The sequence below is a fragment of the Agelaius phoeniceus genome, chromosome 8 (assembly GCF_051311805.1).
Source record: "Agelaius phoeniceus isolate bAgePho1 chromosome 8, bAgePho1.hap1, whole genome shotgun sequence".
NCBI lineage: Eukaryota > Metazoa > Chordata > Aves > Passeriformes > Icteridae > Agelaius > Agelaius phoeniceus.
Genome location: NC_135272.1, coordinates 15,814,863 through 15,842,819, shown reverse-complemented (window position 1 = coordinate 15,842,819; position 27,957 = coordinate 15,814,863). Strand labels below are relative to the sequence as shown.

Sequence of the window (27,957 nt, the reverse complement as noted above, 5' to 3'; positions counted from 1 at the left end):
TGGCGGAGCCATGGGTTTGAACGCGGGAGCGGCGGTTGGCGCAGTGCTGCCGTGCAGAGCCACCGCTCCGCGCCTGCCCGGCCATGGCCGCGGGCTCTGTCGCCGCAGCGGCGCGGGGGGACCGCAGCCCCGCCAGCAAGCCCGGCCGGAGGCGCTGGGCCCCGCGGGGCGGCGAGGAGGAGGACGCGGATGAGGAGCCCGCCGTGCTGGTCCTGAGCTACTTTTCCCGGCCGCCCTTCCTCAGCTTCGGCCGGCTGCGTGTGGGCGCCTCCCGCACGCGCCTGCTGGGCATCGACAACCCCAACGATGATGATGCCGAGGTGGTCATCGAGCGCTTTCCGGCAGCTGCCCGCGGCTTCAGCATCGAGCACCGCCGCTTCTTTGTGGAGGTACGGGGACACCCGCCAGGGGACGGGCGGGAGCTCTGGCGGCCGCAGGGCCGGGGGCTCGGGAGGAGCTGCCCCGGGGCGATCCGCAGCCACCCGGGACGCGGGGCGGCCGTGGGCCCAGAGGGGCGGAGGGCGGTGCGGGCCGCGGTTCGGCCCGAGGGGCGGCGGCTGCCGGGCATGGCGGGGTCGGCCCCTCAGGCTGGGGGCTGTCAGCTGCGCAAGGGCGCTGCAACCTGCTCCATCAGAGAGGTGTTTGCTGTGAGAATAAAAAAATGAAATGAACTGCTCTTCCGGAATGTTGTTCTAAAGACAGACACCTGTCAAAAAGTTTCAGGGTGTATGTTCAGGAAGAAGGCTGAGGGAAGAGGATGCCGGTTCAGTGTTTTGCACGTTCATTAGTTGACACAACGGAGTGCAAGGCGTGTTTAAAATACGATTAAACGTTTACGATGCTTAAGGAAATGCAAACTGTGGCCAATCCAATCAATTCCAGTTTTTAAAAGAACCATTTAGAGGAATATATATCTGTAATTATCTACACTGTCCAAAGTGTTTGTGAGAGAGGAAGAAACGCTCTGGACATGTCTTGCAGCAATGGGCTTATAAAACCAGGGTGAAGTCTCACTGCACGGTGCTTGAATGATATGTTCCTCTAGGAATTAATGAATAGAAAGCTTCATGACGTCCTTGATAATTTGCGGTGTCTTAGTTTTTGTTGAAAGACTTACATGTCAAATTTGACTAAAAACATTTACACTTAGGGTCAGCTAAGGTCCTAAGTTAATCAACCTCTGATTATTTGTCCCACGATAATTCTCTCAAAGTTACTCCGGAGGACTTATTTGGTTAATACATGCAAAAAATTATGTAATTTCTTCTTCTCACCTTTACTCGCACCTTCTCCTTCTACGGTGTGTTATATGTATTTCTTGTTTTCCACTGTAGTTTGATTCAGAAGTCCTTTCAGTAAGACAACATTTTTGATAGGGGTTGCTTAAATTTACATTCCAAGGAGGGAAAATTGACATTTAAACATTTAACAATTTTTTATCATTTCATGTTGTCATAATATATATTCTATATACTGCTCATTGTTTGGTTGATTACTTGATCTTCAATGTTGCCAAAGTGTACCTAAATGCTAAATATTAAATATTTATTTCTTTCCAATAGTCAGGACAAAGAATATTTGTTTCTATCACGTGGACACCATTAGAAGAAGGAAAAATCAGAGAACTGGTGACTTTTGTTGTTAATGATGTTGTAAAACATCAAGCTGTGCTCCTTGGTGCTGCTGAACAGCCCCCGAAGAAAAAGGTGAGTGTGTGTTTATTGTATCTTAATTCTGTTACTTTGGCATCTCTGATGCAAATACTGTTTTTATCACTAGAAAATTTAGTGAAGGAGGGCTATAAAGTGATAAATGATGCTGTGGAAATGATGCTATGCATTGTCCTCAACTTTTTTTAGCTGGGTTGGAAAGTAGGTACTGATAAACTACAGCTTAAAGAATATAATTGAAACATGACCAAATAAATGGTTTTCATGCCTGCAAATAAGGTATTGTGAATTTTTGATCAAGAGTTCTTTTTATAGTTTTTTTAAAACTATAAAGCTATGGGTATGCTAGTAATGTTTACTTTTACATGTAGAAGAATTTAGAAAGCCAGCACAGTAACTTTTATGTATGGTTCTTTTTCAGAAGAGTCTTTGGGAAACATTAAAAAAGAAGAACTCTTCAGGAACATCTGCAATAAAAGCTAAGAAGAGTACTGTAGAAATTAAAAATGTTAATAAAACATTTCAAGTTTCTCAGAAGGTGGCTAGACTTAGAAGTCCCCTTCAGTCTTGTGAGAATCAGAGCACAGAGCAGAATGGTGCATCCCAAGGAAATGGCTCTCTTGCTGGCTCAGAGAATCAGCTGCCTCCATCTCCCATTGCCCCAGGGCCAGAGGAACATGGCAATACTGTTCACACACCTCTAGCCCTGAGAAGGTCTACTGCATTTGGGGATATTGCTGCCTCTGGAAATAAAGAGTTGTTGCCCGAGACAGACATCTGTAACATCAATAAATGTGTTACTGAGCACAATCAATTGCAACCTGAGAGTGCCTCCAGCTCTGCTGGATTAGCACAATTGCCAATTTCAGATGATGGAGGGGTTCTTAATTTCACACTCTCACCAGTTTCCACTCCAGAACACTCAGCCTCTGTGCCTGTTTTAAGTACAAGGAGAATTTTAAGTCCAGATGCTTTTGTAAATGACAATTATCAAGTGGATATTGATGTAATAGAACACCCTATTCCAATTCTGTCACCTGATCAATTTGTGAAGGACATTTTGTCAAATAAACTGTCAAAGACTCCTAAACCTGAGGCAGCATTAATATCATCCACCACAGAGACTTATGTTATTAAGAGATGTCTACCTGCAAAATGGAAAAAAGATGGAGGTGTAGAGACAGAAACACATGTTCACATAGAACACAGCTTAAATGAAGTCTCTGTGCTGCATAATGTAAAATCACAGGCATTTGATTGTGACAAACCCAAGGAAGATCAGTGCAGTTTTCCTTCTGCAGAGGAACTGCAGACTGACAATCCCTCTCAGAGAGAGCAAACAAAAAAGCGTCCAATTCTTTCTGCCACTGTCATAAAAAGTAAGCGTGGTGCTGCTGAAGAAACAAGAACAGAAACCCACCAGCCAAAATCTAAAAAATGCCTTAATAAAGCAATAACAGGATGTGCTAATGTGGTGCCTGGACATATGGAAGCAGAAAGATCTAAACAGCTGCCAGTTACAGCTCCCATTTCATCTGAAAATAAGTGTCACACTGACAAGGTAAATTCATCTCCTACTGGATCAACGTCTTTGTGTCGTAAGAGGAAGAGTGAAGCATTTGTAGGAAATAGTAAAGTTACAGCTCCAGTGCATGTGGAAGAAGTGGAAAGAAAAAGAGCTCTTACCTCTAGCACAGACAATCAAACACGCATGGCCAGAGGACCATTGGCCTCCAAACCCACCAGTGGAGAGAGAGTAGGGCAGAGGAAGAAAACTGGTGAGCAGTATTTCCTTCTTTTACCATTTTCTTAAAGATCCTTTGGTTAGGAAATGGATATAGCAAACTGAACTGTCTAGCAGCAGTCAGCAATGTTTCATATCTCTGAAATGTGAGCTTTTGCAATTTGTTAGGTGTCTGTGTTTTAAAAAACTGAAAACTAGGTTGGCATTTTGGTTATGTAATTGGCTTCAAGTTTACTTTATTCCTGTGTAAATTTGTTAATGACAATAATAGATAAAGTATCTAAAAGCTCTTGAGCAGAGACCTTGTTACATAAATCAAATTTTCTGGAAACTTACTGCACAAGATTTGTCACTTATACATTTACCATTGTGAGTGTTTGTCTCCATTGTTGTTGTCACATATTTTCAAAGTAGTATCGTGAAGGTTGGAAAAGATCCCTTGGAACATTGAGTCCAACCATTAACTTGGCACCACAAAACTGTAACACTAGGTGCCACATCCATACACCTTTTCAACACTTAAGGGATGGTGATTCCACCCCTTTCCTGGGCAGTGTGTGGTAATTCCTAACCACTCTTCCAGTGAAAAAGCTCCTCTGTCTTTTTCATTCTGCCTGTTTTTTACTGTGATTAGTCAGCCTTGTGTAGTTCTCTCTGCCTTATTGTTTGACACTTGCATTGCAGCTTATTTTCGATTTTTTCTAACTGTTCCAACCCTAAATGTGCTCTGGAATGTGAAAGGAATGAGGGCCTGGGACTTAAAGATGCATTTAATTTGCAAAATTTAACTACCAGGAAAAATTAATCATAGCTTTCAGATCAAAATAGCACATACTGCTTTCTTCAGTTAAGTGATCTGTTCTGTGATCTGGATTTGATTTGGGGCTTTCAGTAGTGCACTTCAATGTCAGGCTTTTTAAGATGGGTTGTATCAAAACAATGTGCTGAAAGTATTGATATGCAGCAGGAAAAGGTGTGATATCTACCAGGTTATTTCTAACAATCCATCAGGATAAAGCTAGATGGGCTGGACAAGGGCAGAGTAGAGGGGAACAATCCCCTCCCTTGACCTCTGGCCACCCCTCTTTGACACAGCCCAGGTTTCAGTTTGCCTTCTGGGCTGTGGGTGCACACTCTTGGCTCATGTCCAGCTTTTCATCCATCAGAACCCCTAATTCCTCCTGTGCAGGGCTGCTCTCTCTGGGTTCTTCTCCCAGTCTGTTGTGCCAGCTGCAGATGTGCTGGGGGTGTGCTCAATCTCTGTCATTGATAAAGCATTAAAGAGCACCAGTCCCAAGGCAGATCCCTGAGGGACACTGCTCATCACCAGCCTTCACCTGGGCATGCAGCCATGGACCATAACCCTCAGGCTGCAATTCCTTACCCACCCAATGGTACACCCTCCAAATCCATATCTCTCCAATGTGGAGATGAGGATGCCATGTGGGTCCGTGTAGAAGGCTTTACAGAACTCTAGGCAGATGACATCAGCTGGTTTCCCTTTTGACTGTGTCAGCCACTCCATTACAGAAGGCCACCAGACATGTCAGGGACAATTTGTCCTTAGTAAAGCCATGCTCACTGTCTCCAATCACCTCCTTGTCTCATATGTGCTTTAACATCACTTCCATGAGGATCTGTTCCATGATATTCCCAGGCACAGAAGGGGGGCTCACCAGTCTGTAGTTCCCTGCATCCACACATCTTCCTTCCTCCCCTTTTAAAATCATCAATATCTTTTGAATGGTTCATGGGGAATTACTCTAGTTCTGTACTTTAGAAGTGGTATGAACTTCAATATGTTAACTTTCACTGACATATTTGCTGTTGATAATTGTGTGTTAATGCTTGTAGGTTCTTCACTTCAGAAGGCACCTAAAGCTACCAGGAGAATTAGTAAACCTGTCCCTGGATTGGCCCAGTCCCACCTGACATTTGTGAAACCACTGAAAACAGGTAGGTAGACTCCTGGTGTTTGGTAAAACACTGAACAGTGTCACAATTGTACTGCTGGTGTCAGGTGAGACCTAACTGCTTAGAACTGAAATAGAAGATAGTATCTGAAATGAATCAATACCTAGTAGAACAATGTATGTAACCTTTTGTTTTGACTACTTATCAGAAAATTGGTTGCAGCACATGGTCAGCTAAAAGTAAATGTTATTTTTTCCAGATTGGCCTGTAAGTCTAAAAGCTGTATTACAGTTCTGCTCCCAGCTTTAATAGATTTAACTGATGGCTATCAGTTAAATGCCTCTTCCATATCTGATAACATTTTAAGGCAACAACAGAATACCTCAGAAGAGAAATTTTCTTCCCAGCAAGATAAAAATTTTGCAGAGTTAACAATACTAAGTTGATCTGACCAGAAAAATGCATCTATAAAATGGTTCTTCCTGGATGTTATCCAGTTCAGTTTGAGTTTACCCCATTGCAAATGGCCTGGGTTCTAGGTATCTTGTCTTAGCTCTAGGGCTGTAACAACTCAAGCCATGTTTTGTGGCTGAAGTTTATTAATAATCCCTGATCCACAAGTCACTGAAGATTTTAACAATTTGCCTTTTTGGCTGTAGTGCTAAATGGAGTGTCAGGCATTAATCCTTTCCAGAATTAAATGCATATTGGTTATCTAACATTTCAAGAACTGCAAAAACTAAAGTTTTTTGTTGTTTTACTTTTTTTTTTTAGTCATCCCTAGGCACCCAATGCCTTTTGCTGCTAAAAACATGTTTTATGATGAACGTTGGAAGGAGAAGCAGCAGCGAGGTTTCACCTGGTGGTTAAATTTTGTACTTACACCTGATGACTTCAATGTAAAAACAAATACCTCACAAGGTAAGAGTACACTAATTCTGTCTTCCCATTTTCTTATGCTTTATGTAATATACTTATTAACAGTAACAAGTAGTAGTACTCATTTCACACTAAACCTTTTCAGAGTCATGTTGTCTTATTTTCCCCCTTCTGATCAGTGTGGATGGCTCACCAGCTCATGGCAAGCACAGCACAGCACACCCCTGCATGAGGAGGGTGCTTTACACCAAGAATACACTGGAATGTGTGGCTGTGGTACTTCTCAGTGGGTGGTGAGTGGGGAATCCCCACCTGCTGGAAAATATTATAGCCGGCACTTTACTAAAAGGATAGAGCAAAAAGTAGGCTATCTTTAGCTTCATTTGGGAAAACCAAAGATGGAACCATTAATCTTAAAACTGAATTCCTAGCACTGCTCACTTATGAAATAAGTGTTTATATTTAATAGTAGACTAGTATTCTTGTACTTGACAACATATGTGTAGTGCAACAGCTGACAAGCTTCCTGAAGGATAAATCATCAGTCAGAATAAAAATAACAAAACTTCAGCTTCAAGAGGAGAAAAAATCAATGAGATGTGCAAAGCTACCTTTATTAGAGATGCAAATGCTTGCTCTTTGTGCATGTTTAAACAGTAAATGCAGCTGCTGTTATTCTGGGGGAAGAGAACCATCACAAAAGGAGCCTTCCTAAGGCACCCACGAAGGACGAGGCGTCGCTGAAAGCGTACACGGCCCGGCGCAAGCTGAACCGGCTGCGGCGCGAGGCCTGCCGCCTGTTCACCTGCGAAACCATGGTCAGGGCTGTGCAGAGGCTCGAGGGCGAGATCGAGAGCAGGCGCCTGCTGGTGCGCAGGGACAGGCACCTCTGGAAAGACATAGGTGAGAGACTGACACCTGGAATGGGAAAAGGGCTGTTCACACGCTGAGTTTGTTTAATCTGAAATTGGTTAATAGAAAGTTTTGCATTAATCTGAAATGTTTGCTGGATCTAATATTAAAAAATGCTTTCTTGCAGGAGAGAGGCAGAAAGTCCTTAACTGGCTTTTATCTTACAACCCTTTATGGCTGCGTATAGGTCTGGAGGTAAGTTCACTGTGTATAGTCTATAATCTAGGTTTAAAGGACATTTAGTAATTTTTTTAGTAGAAGTTGTTTTGGGTTTCTTTATATTGTCTATCATACTAATTCAGGTAGGTTCAATTCAGTTACAACTTGATGCATATGTTTTAATTTGTTACAACATGCTTGCTTTAAAAAAGTGATTATCTTACTTAGAAGTAAAATATTTAATCAATGATGGTGAAACTTAATTCTGTGGCCAATAACACAATAGCATTTCCTGTCAGTTTCACTTTACTAAACTGGAGAAAAATGTGGTCATCTTAAAGAAATTCCTGATTGGTTTCTCAGACATGGATGACCATACATGTTTTGGAATGAAATTAGATCTTCTGAAATTTCCTTTGGCTTTACCTTTGGGACTCACTTGAGAACTGTTTGATATTTAGAGATCAATTTCCATTCATTATTTTAGAGATTCAATAATGTATATTGTTCACTAAATCACATAGTATTTAAAGTAACTTTTAACCCTTCTGCTTTTTCCCCTTCTTTCATATAGACTATTTATGGAGAACTGATAGCTTTGGAGAGTAACAGTGATGTTATGGGTTTAGCAATATTTATCCTTAACCGCTTGCTGTGGAACCCTGACATTGCAGCTGAATACAGACATCCCGTTGTGCCCCACCTTTACCGGGAAGGTAACAAATGCTTCCAAAACAATTTATTTGTAGCACCTCATTTTTAAACTATCACTTAGTGAGTTCTATCATTTCAGGTCATGAAGAAGCTTTGTCAAAGTTCACACTGAAAAAATTGCTGCTGTTGGTTTGCTTTCTGGATTGTGCCAAACAGTCCAGAATGATTGACCATGACCCCTGCCTCTTTTGTAAGGATGCAGAGTTCAAGGTGAGAGCTGGGATTTAAGATCTTCCTCCATTGCTGTCCTAAGACTCAGTGCATAATTTTTTAATTGATTTTAATCTGACAAAAGTTAAAGTTATGTGACTTGCTAAAAATAATTAAAAAAAAAAAAAAAAACATGTAATTTTAAGAATTAGACAAGGAAATATGAAATGTAATTTGGGAGGTACAAGGGATGAAAACTGTATTCTGATTGACAAATATTGTAGTGTTAATATTTTTGTTTGTTTGTTTGTTTTAACTTTAGGCTAGCAAAGACCTTTTGCTTGCATTTTCCCGGGACTTCCTGAGTGGTGAAGGTGACCTTTCCCGCCATCTGGGTTTCTTAGGACTGCCTGTCAGTCATGTTCAGACTCCTCTGGATGAATTTGATTTTGCTGTAACAAACCTGGCTGTGGACTTACAATGTGGCATTCGTCTTGTGTGCGTTGCTTCTATTGAAATATTTATTTTCTTTTATATCATATTTAATGTGAGCTCATCAGAGGCATTAAACCATGCAATTACCTTTGTTAGGAGAACGGTGGAGCTTCTGACCAAAAACTGGAGTCTTTCAAAACAACTGAGAGTTCCTGCAATCAGTCGGCTACAGAAGATGCATAATGTGGATATTGTTCTCAATGTCCTTAAAGAGCGAGGAGTGCACTTGAAAGATGAAACTGGTAAGGCCTAGAAATCAGGGTTATTCTAAGTGCATCAGATATAACTACTGCACACTTTAATCCCTTGTTTTATTTGATAGGTGCTTCAATTGACTCCAGGGATATTGTGGATAGACACAGGGAACGAACGTTAGCACTGCTGTGGAAAATTGTCTTTGCCTTCCAGGTACTATTCAGTTGATTATTGTGTTTGGGTTTTGCTAGTTAAAAAGGAGTAATAATGAAAACACCACTCTTCCAGGAATATTTGATATCTGTGCAAGCCTCTACTAATCAAATTTTAAACTGAAATGATTTGCTTTGTGCATTCAGAGCTTCATGTAAACTTTACTAAACTGCTTGTTGTTCCCTAACAATACAGCTTGGATAATGTTGTAACTGTGCTTTTTCTTACACATTTGTTCAAGTTTCTGGAAAAAAGTGAGTTTATGCCATATAATAGCAAAATTGATACTTAAAAGTAAAATAATGTTGATTTGAAACTGCAGGTAGACTCTTAGTAACTGAAAAAGATATTTTGAGGTTACACTGCTAGGCAATTATAGAGTAATCTTTGAAGCTATAGCTCTTCTACTTTTTCCTGCTTTTATCTGAAACTGTTGATGAAACATCCTTGAAATAAGATTTCTTAGGCATTACTGCAGTGACATTTCAAAAGTTAGTAGAGGAAGTCAAAATAGTTTTCTTAATTTGTTTTAAGAGTTAACTTGAGTCAGAGGGTATTTTAAAAATAAGTGTCCAGCTGACAAATCCAGTTGGAAGGAACATAACATTATGAAAGGCAGAAGAAGATAAAAGTTGAGGTGGAATTTCACCACTAAGTAGTCAGGAATGTAAGTGCAATTATATAAAGCAAGAATATTAAAGGCTTCAGCCAAAGAACTATAACTAAGATAGACAATATAATAAAAATCAAATGTAATTATTTTCTTTCTTGAGTACTGTTGCACTATTAAGTAGTTAACTTCCTTCAGTTAGTTCTTCTGATGCATGTGTCACAGTTGCATTGCTTTTGATCAAAGAAATAACTTGAATGAGTAGTGGCTTTATCCAAGCCCTGTGGATATGCTGCTTGTTCTCCAACCAGCTCAAGTCTTTTTGGAATCCCTTAAAGGAGGAGGATTGGTACATGGGCTCAGTGGAACTGCGGGCAAGACTTTGAAATTTTTGTTTCCTCTGAGAGCACATTGAAATTACACAGGGAATTGCCCTGTTTCTCCCAACTATTAACTAATGCAGTAACTCTTTTACACAGAACAGTGGGAAGGGTAGATTTAGGGGTTTTTATCTGCCATCTATGCTGGCAAGTCCAGATTATCCACCACTGATTGTGAGGCAGGTGCTGCTAAGGGGTGAGTGTAGATTCTCTTTAAAATGCCATGTCTAAAGCTCTGTATCCAGCAGCTGTAATGCAGGACATGTCAGACTGTTGATTTGTCCATTTTTTGTTTTTCTTCCTAACAGGTGGATGTTTTTCTGAATGTGGAACATTTAAAAGAAGAAATTGAGTTTTTGAAGAACACACACAAGACAAAAGCACTACTGGGTGCTACGAAGACTTCTCAAAATTCTTTTAGAGTACAGAAAGACAGTAGTAACTTCTTATCTCAGACTTACAGTGAGAATGTGAAGCTGCTGATGGCATGGGTTAATGCTGTTTGTAGATTTTACAATATCAAGGTAAATAGTTTTATGTACCCTTCCACAAGTACACCCTGTGCTGTTGTAATCCTTTAAAGAGCAGAGTTCTTCAAACCATCAAATATGTAGTAGAAGTCAATGGCAATTATTTGTTAATATTCTTCTGGAGTCTGTTTAATCTGATTTGAAGTAACTATTATTCTGTGAGTTTAACTGCACCTCTCTTTTTAAACAAATCTGAGCAAAAAATTTTCCCTTCCAATTAGTCTTGTGCATACCCATGCTTTTTTAAAACTTGAACATTTTTTGCTGGAATGGGAATTGTTTGTGGACTTTTACTGAGTCTTCATTTTAAAAGTATTTGTGCATAGAATTTCCAGTGTTTTTAAAAGCTATGAAAACTAAACTAATTTTTGGGATAAGGTCAGTTCATCTCCTCAGAGATGTTTGTTTAGAAGGGAAATGTTTGCTCATTCCAAGAAGGGAACTCTGGTCAGAGACCTGACTGGTCAGAATACAGTAGCAGCTGCTAGTCTTTCTGAAGAGTAAAACAGAGCCTTTAGGACTGATTCAAATTCAGAACTTATTTCTACATTGAAAGTGTAACCCAATTACTAGTGTAAAGGTATCTATAGAAGTTTATTTGGGATCCTGCTGTAGAAAGATTAGTTTCATAAATGTTTCCCTTGTAGGTTCAGTGTATAATGACTCACGCCTCTTTTGTTTCTGGGGTCTCACAGCTGTGTGTTGCTGTACAGTAAATGTTCAAAGGAAGCACTAGCTACCTAAATTTTTTGTGTTAGAAAATAATTTGCACTTGGTCACATTTAAAGGTACAGGAGAAGAATTCTATATCCAGTTTATACCAATTGACTAGTACAAAAATTCAAGGAATTTGTATTTTATTTAACAGGTGGAAAACTTCACAGTGTGTTTCTCAGATGGCAGAGTATTATGTTATTTGATTCATCACTATCACCCCTGTTACATGCCTTTGGAAGCTGTGTGCCAACGAACAACTCAAACTGTAGAATGTTCAAGAACTGTTACAGTGGGACTAAACTCTTCCTCCTCATCGGAGTCTGACACTTCTCTAACTGCTGTGGAAGAAACATTTGATCAAAGTGAGTTATTTGATGTACAGAAGTTTGTGTTAAATCTATTTCTCTGCACAATTTGATTTGACTAATGTTTTATCTTTACAAAGCTGTGACTCCCTCAGTCCTATACAAGGAACTCCTGGACAATGAAAAGCAAAACTTCCAGCTGATCAATGCTGCAGTTTCTGACCTAGGCGGGATACCAGCAATGATTCATCATGCAGACATGTCAAATACAATTCCTGATGAGAAGGTAAAAATGCCTTTAGAGTTGATATAAATGTGTTCTGCCCTTGTGTGAGCGTGCCCTGCTCTTTTGTAGAGCCTTACCCTGCTGTGTTGTGTGTTTCTGCAGGTTGTTATCACCTACCTGTCATTTCTGTGTTCGCGGCTCCTCGATCTTCGCCAAGAAACCCGAGCTGCACGAGTAATTCAGGCTGCTTGGAGGAAGTACAGGCTGAAAAGGGAACTGAAACTCTTTCAGGTACTCTTTGCTTGTGCAATATTCATAGCTTCTACATTAAGAAAAAAAGATAATATAAATTCAATGGAAAATACAGGTCTGTTGGACTTATATTGGCATTTAAATGAATGAGTACCATTTCTATTATAAAAATATGTGGCCTTCTTGCTGGTGTAATCTACTAAACTCCACTTTTGTTTTAGACTTCTGAAGTACCTACAGGTGTTTAGAGGCTACTGTTATTGTTTTGTGTGTCACCCCTTAAGCTCTTCTCCCACTATTTCAAATATAAAATAGTTGCACTGCTTCCTTAAAACTGAAGGAATAGTTAATCCCTATTAATGTCTATAAGATGAGAGGAGTAGTTGAACTTCTGCGTGGATTTACTATTTTTGTAAAGGAGCCAAGCTTCACCAGTCTTTTGAATTGAATTTTATGAGTTCTTATGTTCTGTATCTTGATTTTCTGATGGTTATACCAGATTTAGTGAAGGTTTTAAAACTATGGTACCTTAAGGTTGTCTGTGTCTTGCTGGGTTACATATTGATGTTGAAACAGTATTCAAGTGAAATATTCTGAGAATCTGTGGTGTGGAAGGGGACAGAGGTTCTATCTAGGCTTTTTCATCTCCAGTTTCTTTACTGTATAAAATCTACCCAACCTTAACAATGATGACAAAACACTCCCTTTACAACTCTTTTGAAATAATAGTAAAGATGCTGGTAGGGAAGAAGCAATCAAAACCAAAACCCTTTAAACATTGCAGGCATTATTATTATTAATTAATCTTATAATGTGTACATATGTAGTATAATTTTATGAAATTGATGTGGATAGTTACTCAAATAAAAAAATTGAGTGAAAATTCCATAGGTAACATTCAGTGGAAATTTACTCTTTGTAGGAAAGAGACAGAGCTGCTCGGATAATTCAGAAATCTGCAATGAACTTCTTGGCTCGCCGGCGCATCCTGAGGAGAGAGAAGGCAGCCATTTTCATCCAGAAGCACTGGAGAGGTTACTTGGCCAGGAGGACTCTCTTCAATCTGAAAAAGGCAAAACTGGAGGAAGCCAGAAATAAATCTGCCACAGTCATTCAGGTAATACAACCTAAAGCAAGATTACACAGCAAGGAAACCCCTTGAAACCTCTAAGAAAGAGCCTCGCTAAGGTCCATTTGTGCTGCTTGCAGCAATTAATGCTTTCATGAAATGTAATACTTTTTAAAAATTTTTTCCTCCCTCTGCTTTTGAGAGGTTTAGTAACATTTTCTCTCTAGGGAGGGATGGTAATGTGCTATTAAATTAACAATTATTCCTTCTTGGTGAATATTTTGGAGGATGATAAGCATTAAAACACAGGACATTAAACATTAATGTAAGGACTCATGAGATTGTGTTGGTTTTCTTCCTTGCAGCTGCTGAACATTACTTAAAGAAGCTTTAAAAAAAATTAAAATTACTCTCCTAGCGTTACGTCACCTGCTGTGAGCACATTCAAAGTGGCAGACATGGCAATGGTAGATTGGGCAGATAATTCAGTTTCTCAAGATAATTTCAGCAGCATTACCCTAAGATAAATGTTTCACTCCTAAGTGAAATATTTTCAGACTGGATTTTAAAGAATTGCTGATTTATCAGATGGTGTAAAAGGGAATCTGCTGTTGCCAGGGCAAATTGAGGCTTTTCCCAGAATTGAAAATGCTTAAAAACCATTTAGCTTTTGCTTAATTTCCCTTTTTTAAAATAGATTTCTGGATTTGACTTCCTAGGGATTAAGAGCCAGAGATGAGCTCAGTTGGTTAGAGCATGGCACCAGCAACACCAAAGTCATGGGTTTGATCCTGGTATGGGCCATTCAGTCAAGTCTAGGACTCAGTCCTTGTTGAGATGGATGTGACTCAACACACCAAATTTCCTACAGCAATAGCCAATTTTCCTGAGTACAGTTCCCTTTTATATGGCTTTCAAGCACCCTCATGGTTGGTCCTAATTGGCTGAATTTGGTTACACCCAGCTCACTGGCCAATGGCTGCCTGTGTCTCTGCTCATCAGGGATTGGCTGGTGTTGTTTCAATTTGAATCTCCTGGTTCCCAGTGCCTTTTCCTAGGCATGTTTACTTCTTTTCCCTAAGGGCAGGGACTGGTCCAGTTCTAGTTAGGGTTATCTATGACTGTGAGGGCTCCAGGACAGCTGTTAGCTGTCACACCTTCCAACTCAGAATGCTCTGTGGTTCTGATGAGTATAGGAATAAGAAATCTTATAAAGTCTGAAGATGACAGTCCTCAGTCATGCTTAACTCAACATATTGTGAAGAAAATGCTAATTTTTCTTTTTTTACCTGCAGGCTTATTGGAGGAGATACTCTGCAAGGAGAAGATACTTACAGCTAAGACACTGTGTTATTTTTGTACAAGCAAGGATAAGGATGGTGAAGTCTGTTGCTGCATATAAACAAATTGTTTGGGCTACTGTTACAATTCAGAGACATCTGCGTGCAGCTAAGTTGGCAAAAATAGATCGACAAAGATACCAAATCCTAAAGTCTTCAGCACTTACTATTCAGTCGGCATTCAGAAGATGGAGAAAATACAGAATTCAGCAGAAAATTAAAGCAGCTTTGGTGATTCAGAGTTATTTCCGAAAATGGCAATCTTCAAAACTGGCTAAAAGAAGGAGGGCTGCCCTTGTCATACAGTCTTGGTACAGGATGCACAGAGACCTGAAGCAGTATCTACATGTTAAGCAAAATGTTATCAAGATTCAGGCTTGGTACAGGTGTCAGCTGGCCAGACGTGTTTACCAGGAGCACAGAGCAAAAGTAGTGACAATTCAGCAGTATTACAGAGCTTATAAACTGGGCAAAGGCGAGAGAGAGTCTTATTTGCAAAAGCGTGCAGCAGTGGTAGTTCTCCAAGCTGCTTTTAGAGGCATGAAGGCACGAGAGCTGTACAGACAAGCAAAAGCAGCGTGTGTTATTCAATCACTGTGGAGAATGAAACGAGAGAAACAGAGATTCCTGCAGTTAAAAAAATCTGTTACTATATTGCAGTCACACGTGAGAAAATACCAACAAGTAAAAAGATACAAAGAGATTAAAAATGCTGCTTGTGTAATTCAAAGCCGGTATAGGGCACACGTGGCTGCTAAAAAAGCAGCTGCTGCTTTCCAGAGGGTGCGCCTGGCTGCTGTTGTTCTCCAGTCTGCCTACAGAGGGATGCAAGCCAGGAGACAGGCTTGTATCCTGAGGTCTGTGATCAAAATTCAGTCCACTTTCCGTGCTCACGTTGCCCGGAAGAGATTTAAAACCTTGAGAGACGCCACGGTGAAGATTCAAGCTCTGGCAAAGATGAGGCAGGTCCGTAAGCGTTACTGTGCACTGAGGGAAGCAGCGCTTTATGTCCAGCGACGGTATCGCTCTCGGAGACATGCTCTTCAGTTTAAAGAAGATTATAGGAAATTGAAGAGAGGTTGCATAAGAATTCAGGCTCTAGTTCGAGGCTATCTTGTCAGGAAACAAATACAAAGGTGGAGGGAGGCTGCAATATTACTTCAGGCCTGCTACAGAATGAAAAGGGACCGGCAACGGTACTTAAGCATCTGTAGTGCTGCCACTGTCATTCAACAACATTATCGTGCCTGCAGAAAGACCCGGTGTCACAGGCAGGAGTTCTTGCAAGTTAGAAAAGCAGCTGTGTGCTTACAGGCAGCCTACAGGGGCTATAAAACACGCAAAAAGCTCAAACTTGAATGCAGAGCTGCTATTAAAATTCAGACTGCTTTTAGAGCTCATGCTGCACGAGTGAAACACAAGGCAATGGTTCAGGCCTCCATTGTGATTCAGAGGTGGTACAGAAATTGTAAGGGTGGTAAGAGGCAAAGACTGAACTTCTTAATGACAAGAGCAGCAGTGCTTTCTTTACAAGCAGCTTTTCGTGGCTGGAGGGTGCGAAAGCAGATTCGAAGACAGCACGTTGCTGCTACTAAGATACAGTCTACCTTTAGAAAATTCATGGCTCTGAGGAAATTCAGGCTTGTGAAGCATGCTGTGCTAACCATCCAAAGGCATTACAGAGCCAAGGTTCTAGGCCAGAGACAACGGCAAGAATACGTTCAGCTGCGAAATGCTGCAGTGCATCTTCAGGCACTATGGAGGGGGAAAGCTGTGAGAAAAACCATGCAGAAGCAACATCATCTTGCAACAATTATTCAATCCTATTACAGAATGCACATAAATCAACTAAAATACAAGAAACTAAGACAAGCCACTTTGGTGATTCAGAAATACTACAGAGCCCACTGTATGAAAAAAGCCCAACGTGCAGTTTACCTAAAAACCAAGGCAGCTGCATTAGTCTTGCAGTCTGCTTACCGTGGGATGAGTGTGAGGAGACAACTGAGCAAACTAAACAAAGCTGCTACAACTATACAAGCTGCCTTCAAATCTTACCTGGTCAAGAAGGAATATGAAAGACTGAAATCTGCAGCCGTAGCCATTCAAAGGCGTTACCGTGCAGTTACTCATGCTAAATGTCAAAGGCAGAGGTATTTGTCTTTAAAAAGAGTCACAGTCCAAGTGCAGGCAATTTACAGAGGTGTAAGAGTGAGGCGACAGGTTCAGTGTATGCACCAAGCAGCTGTTTGCATCCAAGCCACGTTTAAGATGTATTGCATGAGCAGAAAGTATCAGTCAATGAGAATGGCAGCAATAAGAATCCAAAGGCAATACAGAGCATTTTGTTTAGGGAAAGAACAACGCAAAAAATACTTGGAACTAAAGAAGTCTGTTACTATCCTTCAGGCTGCTTGCAGAGGCATGAAAGTCCGACAAGACTTAAAAGCTATGCACCAGTCAGCAGCAATAATCCAGTCCTATTATCGGATGCACAAACAACAGAGGGATTTCAGAAAGTTGGTGCTTGCAACCAGGCAGATTCAGCAGTGGTTCCGTGCTTGTAAGGAGAGAGATGCACAAGTTCACAAGTACATGATTATGAAAAATGCTGTACTGCACATCCAGGCTGCATTCCGTGGTATGAAAACAAGAAGGCTTATCAGAACCATGAATGAATCAGCTGTGATTATTCAAAGAAGGTTTAGAACTTTCCTTGAAAGAAAACGTTTTCTTTCCATTAAGTCAGCTGCCATTGTAATTCAGAGAAAATACAGAGCAACAAAACTAGCAAATATTCAGCATCAAAAATATCTCTCTCTCCTTAATGCCACTGTTATCATACAGTCTGCTTATAGAGGATTTGTAGTTAGGAAAAAAATGCAGCAAATGCATCAAGCTGCTACAGTTATTCAAGCAATGGTAAGAATGCATAAAATTTACACTTCTTATCAAGCACTCAGGCTTGCTTCAGTAATCATACAGCAACGTTATCGAGCTTACAGAGAAGGGAAGCGTGAGAGAGAAAAGTACTTAAAACTGTACAATTCTGTTTTACTTCTTCAAGCTGCCTACAGAGGAATGAAAACAAGATGCTTCTTGAAGAGACAACATGAGGCAGCACTTATAATACAGAGAAACTACCGAATGTATAGGCAGTGCTGTCATTACAGAAGAGTTCAGTGGGCAGCCCAGCTGATACAGAGGAGGTACAGAGCCCACAGGCTCAGGAAAATTGCTGTAGAGCATTACACTTCATTGAAGAAAGCAGCAACTTGTATCCAGAGGGCTTTTCGAGACATGCGAGTGAGAAAACAACAGCATGAAATGCACCGTGCTGCAACTGTGCTTCAGAAAAACTTCAGAGCCTTCAGAGAACGTCAGAGATATCTCTCTCTTAAAGCAGCTACTCTTGTCTTTCAGAGAAGGTACCGAGCTTTAGTTCTGGCAAAGCAGCATGCTTTGGAATATCGCTCTCTCCGCAGAGCAGCTATTCACATCCAGGCTGTGTACAGAGGTGTCAGGGTGAGGAGGAGTCTCAAGCACATGCATTCAGCTGCCAGCACAATACAGGCAGCCTACAGAATGCTCAGGGACAGAAGGGCCTATCAGAATATGAGAGTTGCAGCTATGCTTATACAGAACTACTACCGATCCTATTTGAAAGGAAAGAACCAACGCAAGAAGTATCTGACAATGAAGAATTCCACTCTTGTTATTCAAGCAGCATACAGGGGCATGAGGGCACGGCAGGAGCTGAAACTCCTGCACGTTTCAGCAGTTGTAATACAGTCCAGCTATCGCATGTATGTACAGCGTAGGTGTTACAAACAGCTGTGCTGGGCTGCCACAGTCACACAGCAGAGGTTCAGAGCCAAAATGGCAAGAGAAGCTGCCATGAGAAATTATACAGAAATAAGAAAGGCTGTCATTTGCCTCCAAGCTGCTTTTCGTGCTAGGAAAGCCAGGCAGTTGTATAAAGCCAATGTGGCTGCACGGCGCATTCAGTCGTTCCTAGGAATGTGCGTGGAGAGGAGACGCTTTCTTGCCCAGAAGGCAGCAGCAGTGACGATCCAGTCCGTGTTCCGAGGCCGGAGAGCCCGGGCCCGCTATGCACTGCTCCGGAGCTCAGCAGTGGCTGTTCAGAGGTGGTACAGATCGTGTCTCAGGGCTCGTGCACAGAGGGCACAGTACTTGGCTCAAAGACAAGCCATAGTGGTTATTCAGTCTGCCTTCCGAGCTATGAAAGCAAGAAAAACAGCAAAGCAACTACGAGCTGCAAGAAAGATTCAGTCTTTTCTTCAGATGGCTCTGCAGCGTAGAAAATACATCCAGCTCAGAGCAGCTGCTGTTACATTGCAATCCTATTACTTAATGCATAAATGTAAGTCACAGTACATGAGCTATAAAAGAGCAGCAGTTGTCCTGCAGCGGCACTACCGATCCCACCTGACTGTGAAGCACCAGAGAATGGCTTACCTACAAACCCGCAGGAACGTTGTCCTTGTGCAGGCCACAGTCAGAGGATATATCCAAAGGAGGAGGTTTCACAAAATGAAAGAAAGCACCATTAAAATTCAGGTACTTCTGAATGAATAGTACTGGGATTTGGGTGTTTTGTTTTTCATTTGTAGGTGTTTTAAAGATTCTTGAAAACCACAGTAGAATCAGTTTCTGAAGTGTACTACAAGGCAGATGTATAAAGCTTAGTACCACAGCACACACAAATAAGGTTCTTTAAGACTACTGAATTTCACCTCTTAAGTATTAATGGCTTTATTAATGTTTTCTTTGATGGGAATATGAATGAAAGATCTCTTCATGAGAAGGGCACTGGTAGTGGGTATAAAGTGACATGAATGGCAAAACCCATGATTGTTACATTGCTAAGAACTCAGGTTTAGGAAGCTGTGAGTAAATCAATCATGTTAGTCTTCCTAGGTTTACTAATTGACCCTAGACTAATCAAAGTGCCTAACTGACATTTTGAAGCGGAATGTAAGGAGGGAAATTTCCCTAAATCAAGGAAGGGAAATAAATAATCTCTCATAATGATTTGTGGCCTTGAGAACCCTGATCTAATGGGTATCCCTGCTCATGTTGGGTGGGTTGGAACTAGATCATCTTTAAAAGTCCCCTCCAACCCAAACCATTCTAGCATTCTATGAGAATGTCTTAGGTTGGTTCTACTCTGTTTTTGGAGACCACATGCTCTACTTAACTGAAATCACATGTGCTTTCCTCACTTCCATGTTTTGGGGGGATTGGTAGCTGCTTAGTTTTTTTCTGAATGTTTAACCACTACATCCTGAACAATATAAGGATGGTTACTTTCCTTTAAAGGTAGGAAAAAAGAATTACTTTTGACATTGCAAATATGTTTATTTAATTGTTGTTTTTATAACAAGCCAGTGAGTACAGCTGTACATAGAAATATGCAAACATTCCCAGCTGATATGATGCAAGTGGTGAAATATTCCAAGTTTGTCTTTTTCTTTGAAGGCCTCTTTCCGTGGATTTGTTCAGAGACAGAAATATCTTCTGTGCAAATTTTCTGCTGTGTTAATACAGCAGCACTACAGAGCCCATCGGATGCGAAATATCGATCAACGCAGATTCCATCAAATGAAAAAAGCTGCCATTACAATTCAGGTAATCATTAAAGTGATTTCTATTGAGTGTTTGTTTGGGTTTTTTAATCTTTTGTATTTATTTCTTCACAATGTAGTTATTTTGGCAGACTAATATTAAAGAGTGGCATTTGTGGTATTTCCCTGGATATGTTTCACTTGCTTCTGAAAACATTATCTAGTTTTGAGAACTTAAATATTTGTACTATTTTAGACATAAAATATCCCAAAAATTGTTTCTGTTGATGTGATTTTTTTCTTTTTAATTTTGTTCATTCCATTAACAGTTCTGATTTTTTTTTAATTTTTATTTCTCTAATAGGCAGCATACAGAGGTTATAAAGCCAGGCAGTGGGTTAGCAAAATGAGAGCAGCACGAGTCATCCAAGCCTGGTTCCGAGGTCACAAGGCACGGAAGGAATACATGTCTGTGCTCAGAGCTACCCTTGTTATCCAGAGGCACTTCAGAGCAAGACAGCTGCAGACTCGGTAATACCCCATCTGAGATGCATCGTTCCACTTCTCAAAGCTTTTGTTATGTGATTATTTCGTGCTGCACTGCACTCTGTAGAACTCTTCAGGTTCTCAGGCTCTGCCCCTGCAGCATCCTTGTAACATGTGTGGGTATAACCCTATTGGTGCAGGTGGGGATACTCTTTTGCACAAGATTTTCATTACATTTAATTGTTTTCCTGGAATGGAAGCTCTTTCACAAGTTTAAATTATGTGTACTGGGGCTCTAGAAAGAGTAGGTCTTGATCTCTATTTCACTTCTCTCTTTTGCAAGAAAAAGAGATATTGTTCAAATTCCAGCATACAACTTGTAGGTTGAAAAACTATTTCATTTAGATCCACAGTGGAATAGTTAAATTGGTTTATGTTTATTTATATGATTATGAGATCAGCCTGGTAGCTCATCTCATTCTGAACTGTCCCATGCCAGTAGCAGTAAGGGATGCTGTGCAGTGATACAAGGTCCTACCTCAGCATCCCTGCTTTTTAAACATCCCTGCCTATTCCTGTTAACATCCTTTTATGGACCTGTTGCATGTCAATCTGTCCAATGCCTTTCAAACTGCTGTGTCCCTCCCCAGCCTCCTTTGGCAGTAAGTTAGGGAAGTACCTCCTGTGGGAAACCAGAAAGTGTCTTCTGTTTAAAATCAGTCTTTCTGCCAGTGCTGCTGGCTATTCCCATTTTCTGGCGTTCCAAGATCTGGTTGAGAACAGCTGTGCTTTCCCAATATCTATCTTAATGATTTCATAAACCATCACTGTTTTCTTATTTAAAACTGCATTTCCATGTTAGGTTTTTGCAAATGAAGTCCTGTGCACTTACCATCCAAAGAGTCTGGAGAGCAACCCGCGATGCGCGAAGGCTCCGGCAGCAGTTTCTGGCAACCAGGAGTGCTGTAGTTAAGATCCAGCTGGCATACAGGCAGTACAGGGCCAGGAGACTTCTAAGAGAGGTGTGTTTTCACTTGCAGTCTGATGTGTCATGGTTACTTGAAAAGTTTTCACTGTATTTGAGTGATTTTTGTCATCAATGTGCAGAAGCATAGAAACGGTGGAACCTGAGCGAAGATTGTTCAATCTCCAAAATATTAAATACCTTTTTTTGCTTTAAGCAACAGGGTTGATTCTTGGTTTTGAACAGTACTAATTGTTGAATTATCCCTCTATATACAGATTCCAATATAAAATGCCAAATTGTCTGCTGGCTTTATTGCTTGCAAAAGATATTTTGACCCCATTTAGGTAAATGAAAAGACCTTCCAGACTGTGAAAGTGCATTTTATATAAACTGCTACTGTATGAGTTTACTTGTACTTCTCATTCCATTTTTGTTCTTATGATGGAAAAAAACCCTAGAACTAAAAATAAATGTATATTGATCCTGACATGAATGAACAAATTTTAATTATCAGTGCATTCTTTTAGTATCTTTTTCAGAAGCACCAGGCTGCATGTCTGATCCAAAATGCATATAGAGGTTTCAAGGCAAGAAGGAAATTTGTTCAACAAAAAGCTGCTGCTGTAATTATCCAAAAACATCTGCGGGCTTGGCAGGAAGGCAGGCTTCAATTTATGAAATACAATAAGACTAGAAGAGCTGTCATTAAACTGCAAGCATTTATCCGGGGTTATTTAGTCAGGAAAAAGGTTGGTATAATTCAAATTAAAACTTTGCTTTGGATGTAAAGTATCTCTAGAGCTGTTTTACCATTAATTCTGACTGGCAAGGAGAGGAAAACTTGATTTCTTGGTGTTGAAATTGAGTTCTTGTTGGCTGCTTTGAGTGTTGGTTGGGGTCAGAATAGATCAAAGACAGTTAGAGCCTTTTCTTACAATTATTTAGAACTAAAGTAAATTTTCACTGTTGGGTGTTTTAGCTTCTGAGATCTTTGTGGCTTACCTATAATTGATAATTCTGTGCACATAGGCTTGCAGTGAAATTGTTCTCTGCCATGTATTGATTGTATTTCTTACAATCACTTCTCTGTGTTACCATTTAAATTAGAGACCTAGTACTGCAGAGTGGTAGCTTACTTTAGTTCTGAGGTGATTTTCAGTATCTAATAGTGGACTATGTCCTTTATGTGGCCATCCAGCTACCTCAGAGTATGAAAATTAACAATGTTCCCCATTTTGTTTTCCTTCTACAGATTTCAGAACAGAAACAAAAGAACAGACTTCTTTATTTTACAGCAGCTGTATATCATCATATCTCAGCAATTAAAATTCAAAGGGCCTACAGGCTTCACCTCACCTTAAAACTTGCACAAACCCGAATCTCATCTGTTCTTATAATACAGGTTGGTCTGACTAAGGCTGAATGATTTGTAATAGTCTAAGTTGTTTTCTATGAGCTAAGCTGTAGCATTAAGACAATGTAGTTCCTTTACATGTGAAAATAAAGCTAAATTAGGGGGACTATGATTTATTAAATAATACTGCTTATACACAGCTGAGCAAGCTCTGGACGCTTAAGCATTTTAAAGCTGAGAATGGATAGGAAAGTTTGTTTCCTTCAGACCATCAAGCTTGCTAAAGAAATCTGAGCGCTGTCTTAGCCTATTGCTTTATGTCCTCCTGGCAGGAGGAAAGATCAGACATAACAACCTGTAAAGTTTCTGAAATGTAGAGCATGTCCTTACATGAACAATCCCTTGGGATACTGTAATTTATTTGGTTGGATGCTTCTGATCTGCCAGTGGTATCAGAGCCTGTGCAGGTTCCAGCATTTCAATGAAACCAGGTTTTACTTATCTAAAAACAATATCAAAATCAGGTCTGTATTGCTGCACTACCAAATTGTAAAAATTATTTGCAGGTCTCTGAACTGACCATTAGCTTAGTTCTAGTATGGGAAGCCAGCACTAGATAAAAGGAGAGGCTGAAATGGGAACTCTGAAATAGCTGTTCTCTGGTCACGGCTGCCATGGCAAACTTTGCCCTACTACTTCTCCATACATACAAATCTGTTATTTCTCCCCATAAGTTAGATTTTCCCTTTAAGGCAAGAGAGAGTGGATGGAAAGGGTTTTTTTTGGTTCTGATTTGGCACACAGAATCCTGTCTCCCTTCTTTGCTCATAGAAGGGAAGAAACAGAGCTGGGAAATGAGGAAAGTGGAATGGTGGTTCTCCTTAAAAGCCAACCAAGAGAGAACTCCTAGGGCATAGTAATGCTGGGCACAAGTATAAATTGAGAGAGTTATATATTTTATCTTTTAGTCAGACAGTTGGTCTGGATGATCATTGTAGGTCCCTTCTATAACTGAAAGCCATTCTATCTATGCTCTCCTGTAGCCCCTTCTCTCCTCAGAATGCTTCCCTAGTGTGTCATAGGTTGGATATTAGGAAAAGGTTTTTTACAGAAAGGGTGATAAAGTTCTGCAATGGCCTGCCTGGGGAGGTGGTGGAATCACCATCCCTGGATGTGTTTAAAACAAGACCAGATGTGGCACTCAGTGCCATGGTTTAGTTGAGGTGTTGGAGGATGGGTTGGACTCGATGATCTTGATGGTCTCTTCCAACCTGGTCATTCTGTGAATTCTGTGAATTAGTGGCTCCCAGTTAAGATTTCATTCTCCGGTCTTGTGTTCTGCATTCTTGCATATCAGCTACCCAAGGCCAGTCAGAGTCATGGACGTTATTTATGACTGGTGACGTTTATAGTGCCCGTATCTATCAAAGCTCGTGTTCAAACACTCACTTTTTGTCAGTGCTCGTTTAGGGTGTGAAAAGGGAACCTAGGGGAAGAGTTCTCAATAACCAGAAGGGTGCTTTTGTTTCCTGCAGAGCTGGTTCCGAGCGCAGGCGCAGCGCAGGCGGTTTGTGCGGGAGCGCGGCAGAGTGGTGCGGCTGCAGCGCGCCGTGCGAGCCTGGCTGAGCCGCAGGCACCGCGCCGCCTCCGTCATCCAGAGGAACGCCCGCGCCTTCCTCGCCCGCCAGCGCAGGAGGAGGCTCGCCATGGGAATTGTTAAATTTCAGGTAGGCACCTCTTGTGAGGAAATGACAGCTTTGGGTTTGGTTATTTTTATTAGCTGGGGTTTTTTTCTCATGGGTTTTTGGGGAGAAGAACGATCTTTGCTTTGGTCGATGACTTTATCAGTGAAATTGCAAGCCAAGTCAGCTGTGGTTTAGCCATGAAAGCTGAAGGCAAACAGATCATGGAGGAATACTGAGCAGGTAATGGTTGAGATGACTTAGGTGGGAGTGTGTGTGGACTGAATATGCATGGATTTTTTTTGCCTTTCATCTTGAAGGTCCCGTTTTTGAAAATAAAAAGTATAAAGGGGCTTGACAGCTGGCCTGCAAGCAAAGCTGAGTTAATAGAAAAAATAACAATTGATGATTTTTGAGTGTATCCATAGCAAAAAAGAAGACAAAGCCATCAGCATAGAAACAGATTAGAAAAGATACCTGAAAATTTTTGAAAGCTAGACTGCGTACATAAGTAGATGTTTATACGTGTCTTATTAAATTTCTGTAAAACTTTAACCAGTTATATTGATGTTAATTGCTTTGCACCAATGAATATAATAAGTTATTGTGATGTAGTTAATAACTGAAGATCAGCTTTGTTAAGAGTATAGAGTATATAAGCTAAAGAACACGCAGGATAAAAAACTTTTTTCTTCTTAGACCCTGATCACGTGTGTATGTCACGTCCTACCTAACAGTAACAAAAGATAAACAAATAAACACTGAGTGTTAATGACTTAAAATTGAATAGCCAAGTTCATTCAATACTTTGTCAGACTTGTGTAAAACTTTTGTATTGGTGATAAAGTTCAGTTGTCTTGTCTCTCCTTTACAACCTTTACAACTTTTTCTCTTTGTGGAATTCCTTTTCTGTAGGCATTATGGAGGGGATATTCTTGGAGAAAGATGACTGACACAGCAAAAACCAGAGCTTTAAGGCACAGTTTAATAAAGGCCAATGAAAAGAGCAGAGAAGAAAATAAACTGGGCAACAGAACTGCAATTGCAATTGATCACCTTCTAAAATACAAACATCTCTCCTACATTCTTGCAGCACTAAAGCACCTTGGTCAGTATTTTGTTTTATTATAACGCATGGATTTTCAAAAGGATAAAAACTGGATTTTTTTTCAGCTGAGGACAGTTCATAATGATACTTAGGCTTTCTGCATGATTATAAAATGTGAGTGTTAGAGGGTATAATGGAGGGTTTTCCAGACTAAAATTAGATTATTGATTTAAGAACAATATTTAAATGGTTATGTAGAGAAAGGAACTCCTGTATGATTGCTCTAAAATTTTCTGTCAGTCCTAGTAGTGCTATACCTAACATAAGTTTATTATCATTTTTACTGTCAGTATATGTTCTCTGTGGATCATTTTGTCTTCTTAATGTTTAGTCTAGAATATTAAAACTGTTGCTTTAAAAACACTTTCTTAAATCAATAATTGCAGTTTTTACTTTGCACTTTTGGTTAAAAATAGAGAAAATCCTAGTTTGTAATTTTTTTGCTTGAAGTTCAGAATTTTCTTTTCTCTATTTGTTTTTCTTTAATTGTTTTAGAGGTGGCTACCAGGCTTTCCCCACTGTGTTGTGAAAATATGGCCCAGAGCAGAGCAATCTTCAGTGTTTTCCTTCTGATTCGAAGCTGCAACCGGAGCGTTCCGTGCATGGATGTGATCAGATACTCAGTTCAGGTTCTGCTCAATGTTTCAAAGGTAACTTGAATTTTTTCTTCTGCAGGTTTATAAGCAGTAGGCTACTTTATTGTAATACTTGTTTATCCACAAAATTTCTCAATAAATCCAGAGTAACAAAAGTAGTAGTTTTGAATAAAAATAGGTTCTGATTTTTCACTGTTGTTCTGAAACCAGTTATTTATTGACTTTGTAATAGTTATATGATGGTTTTTGGTGAAAAAATTATTTCATGGCCTTAAGGCATTGCAAGGTATCACAAATATTTTTAAATTTCTCTGAAACAATTCTAAGTTTTTTTCTTTATTATAAATATAGAATCAGATTCTTTGGGTTTCTAAACAAGGGAGGAAGCATAAAAGGCACCTTTTTATAATGTTACAACTGTGTAAATACAGAAGTGATTTGTATTGCTTGAATCCCAGTTCAGCTACAAATTTATTCTAGGGGAGAATATGGGCTTTGTTTTTTCCTCTAACCTCTTGATAAGTAATCTGTAAATGAAGGATGCTTTAAAGATCTGTCTGTAGAAACTCTCTTGTCTCTTTCTTGTTTAACAGTATGAAAGAACTACTCGAGCAGTTTATGAAGCTGAAAATTCTATAGATACTTTGCTAGACCTACTGCAAATGTACAGAGGCAAAGCTGGGGACAAAGTTTCAGAGAAGGGAGGAAGCATTTTCACAAAGACCTGTTGTTTGCTGGCCATCCTTTCAAAGGACTCTAAAAGAGCTTTGGTAAGACCTAAATGTTTTGGGTTTAATGGTTTAATTTAACATACTTTTCTTGCATGTTTTGGTGGTGTTTGTAATTTTTTTTTTCCTCTCCCATACCTGTTATGGCTGAAATATTAATTTTAACTAAAATCTGGTTTAAAAAAATGCATTTCCAAGATGACGAACACACTCATATTTTCTTGATTTAGGCTGCTTTTGAACTTGCAGTATTGACTGTGTGCTGTTTTCCCCTTTCTTTCCTCAGGAAATCCGAGGCATGCCAAGAACCGTTCCTTGCATCCAGAGCCTCTATAAGCTCACAGCTCGGAAACACAGGATGGATGCAGAGAGAACACTTGTGAAGCAGAAAACAAACAATGCCTTAGCTGGGAGCTCCTCTGTTCCAGTAACTCCTCTAAGAATAAAAACAGTTTCAAGGTAAGTGCTTAAAAATTGGTCTTTTATTTCTGCTGTGACACTGAAATATTTTAATGCATGCCACTAATCTTTTCACAGGATTAAACCAGACTGGGTCTTGAGGAAAGATAACATGCAAGAAGTCGTGGATCCTTTGCAAGCAATTGTGATGGTGATGGACACACTTGGTATTGCCTACTACTGAAATGTAAATGATGTATAGGAAGATATATTTGTACAATATGTATGTAGTAAATGGATAAATGATTTTTTAAAAAAAGCAAATAAGTGTTAAACTACCGTTGGAAATGTTTTTTAAGATTAACATTAACATTTTGGTAACTTCTTGTATTTCATACAGTTTTGAAACCCTATTTTGTACTACTATCAAAAGCAATTGTACAATAAAATCAATTAACTGGATTTTACTGGAAATTTCACTGGTGCAGTAATATATTGTTGTCCCACAATTGTGAATATTAAAATAGCATAGGATTCTTCAATCTGATTAGATATTGTAGAATTCTATTAAAAGC

At 40.0% G+C, this 27,957-nt stretch overlaps 1 protein-coding gene across 1 annotated transcript; it reads left to right on the top strand.

Annotated features, from left to right (window-relative positions):
* Nucleotides 1-81: 81 nt before the first annotated feature.
* On the top strand, nt 82-27,636 carry ASPM (assembly factor for spindle microtubules). The gene is made up of 29 exons (XM_077182077.1): nt 82-389; nt 1,563-1,706; nt 2,092-3,448; nt 5,269-5,370; nt 6,103-6,249; nt 6,865-7,110; nt 7,247-7,314; nt 7,853-7,994; nt 8,072-8,202; nt 8,465-8,640; nt 8,734-8,879; nt 8,960-9,045; nt 10,344-10,559; nt 11,434-11,644; nt 11,728-11,873; nt 11,976-12,104; nt 12,988-13,182; nt 14,430-19,055; nt 19,977-20,126; nt 20,427-20,593; nt 21,411-21,570; nt 22,043-22,264; nt 22,768-22,917; nt 24,405-24,596; nt 25,467-25,659; nt 26,155-26,309; nt 26,849-27,025; nt 27,270-27,442; nt 27,521-27,636. The coding sequence occupies exons 1-29, from the start codon at nt 84-86 to the stop codon at nt 27,624-27,626; spliced, it is 10,419 nt and encodes a 3,472-aa protein (XP_077038192.1). The 5' UTR covers nt 82-83; the 3' UTR covers nt 27,627-27,636.
* The last annotated feature ends 321 nt before the right edge of the window (nt 27,637-27,957 follow it).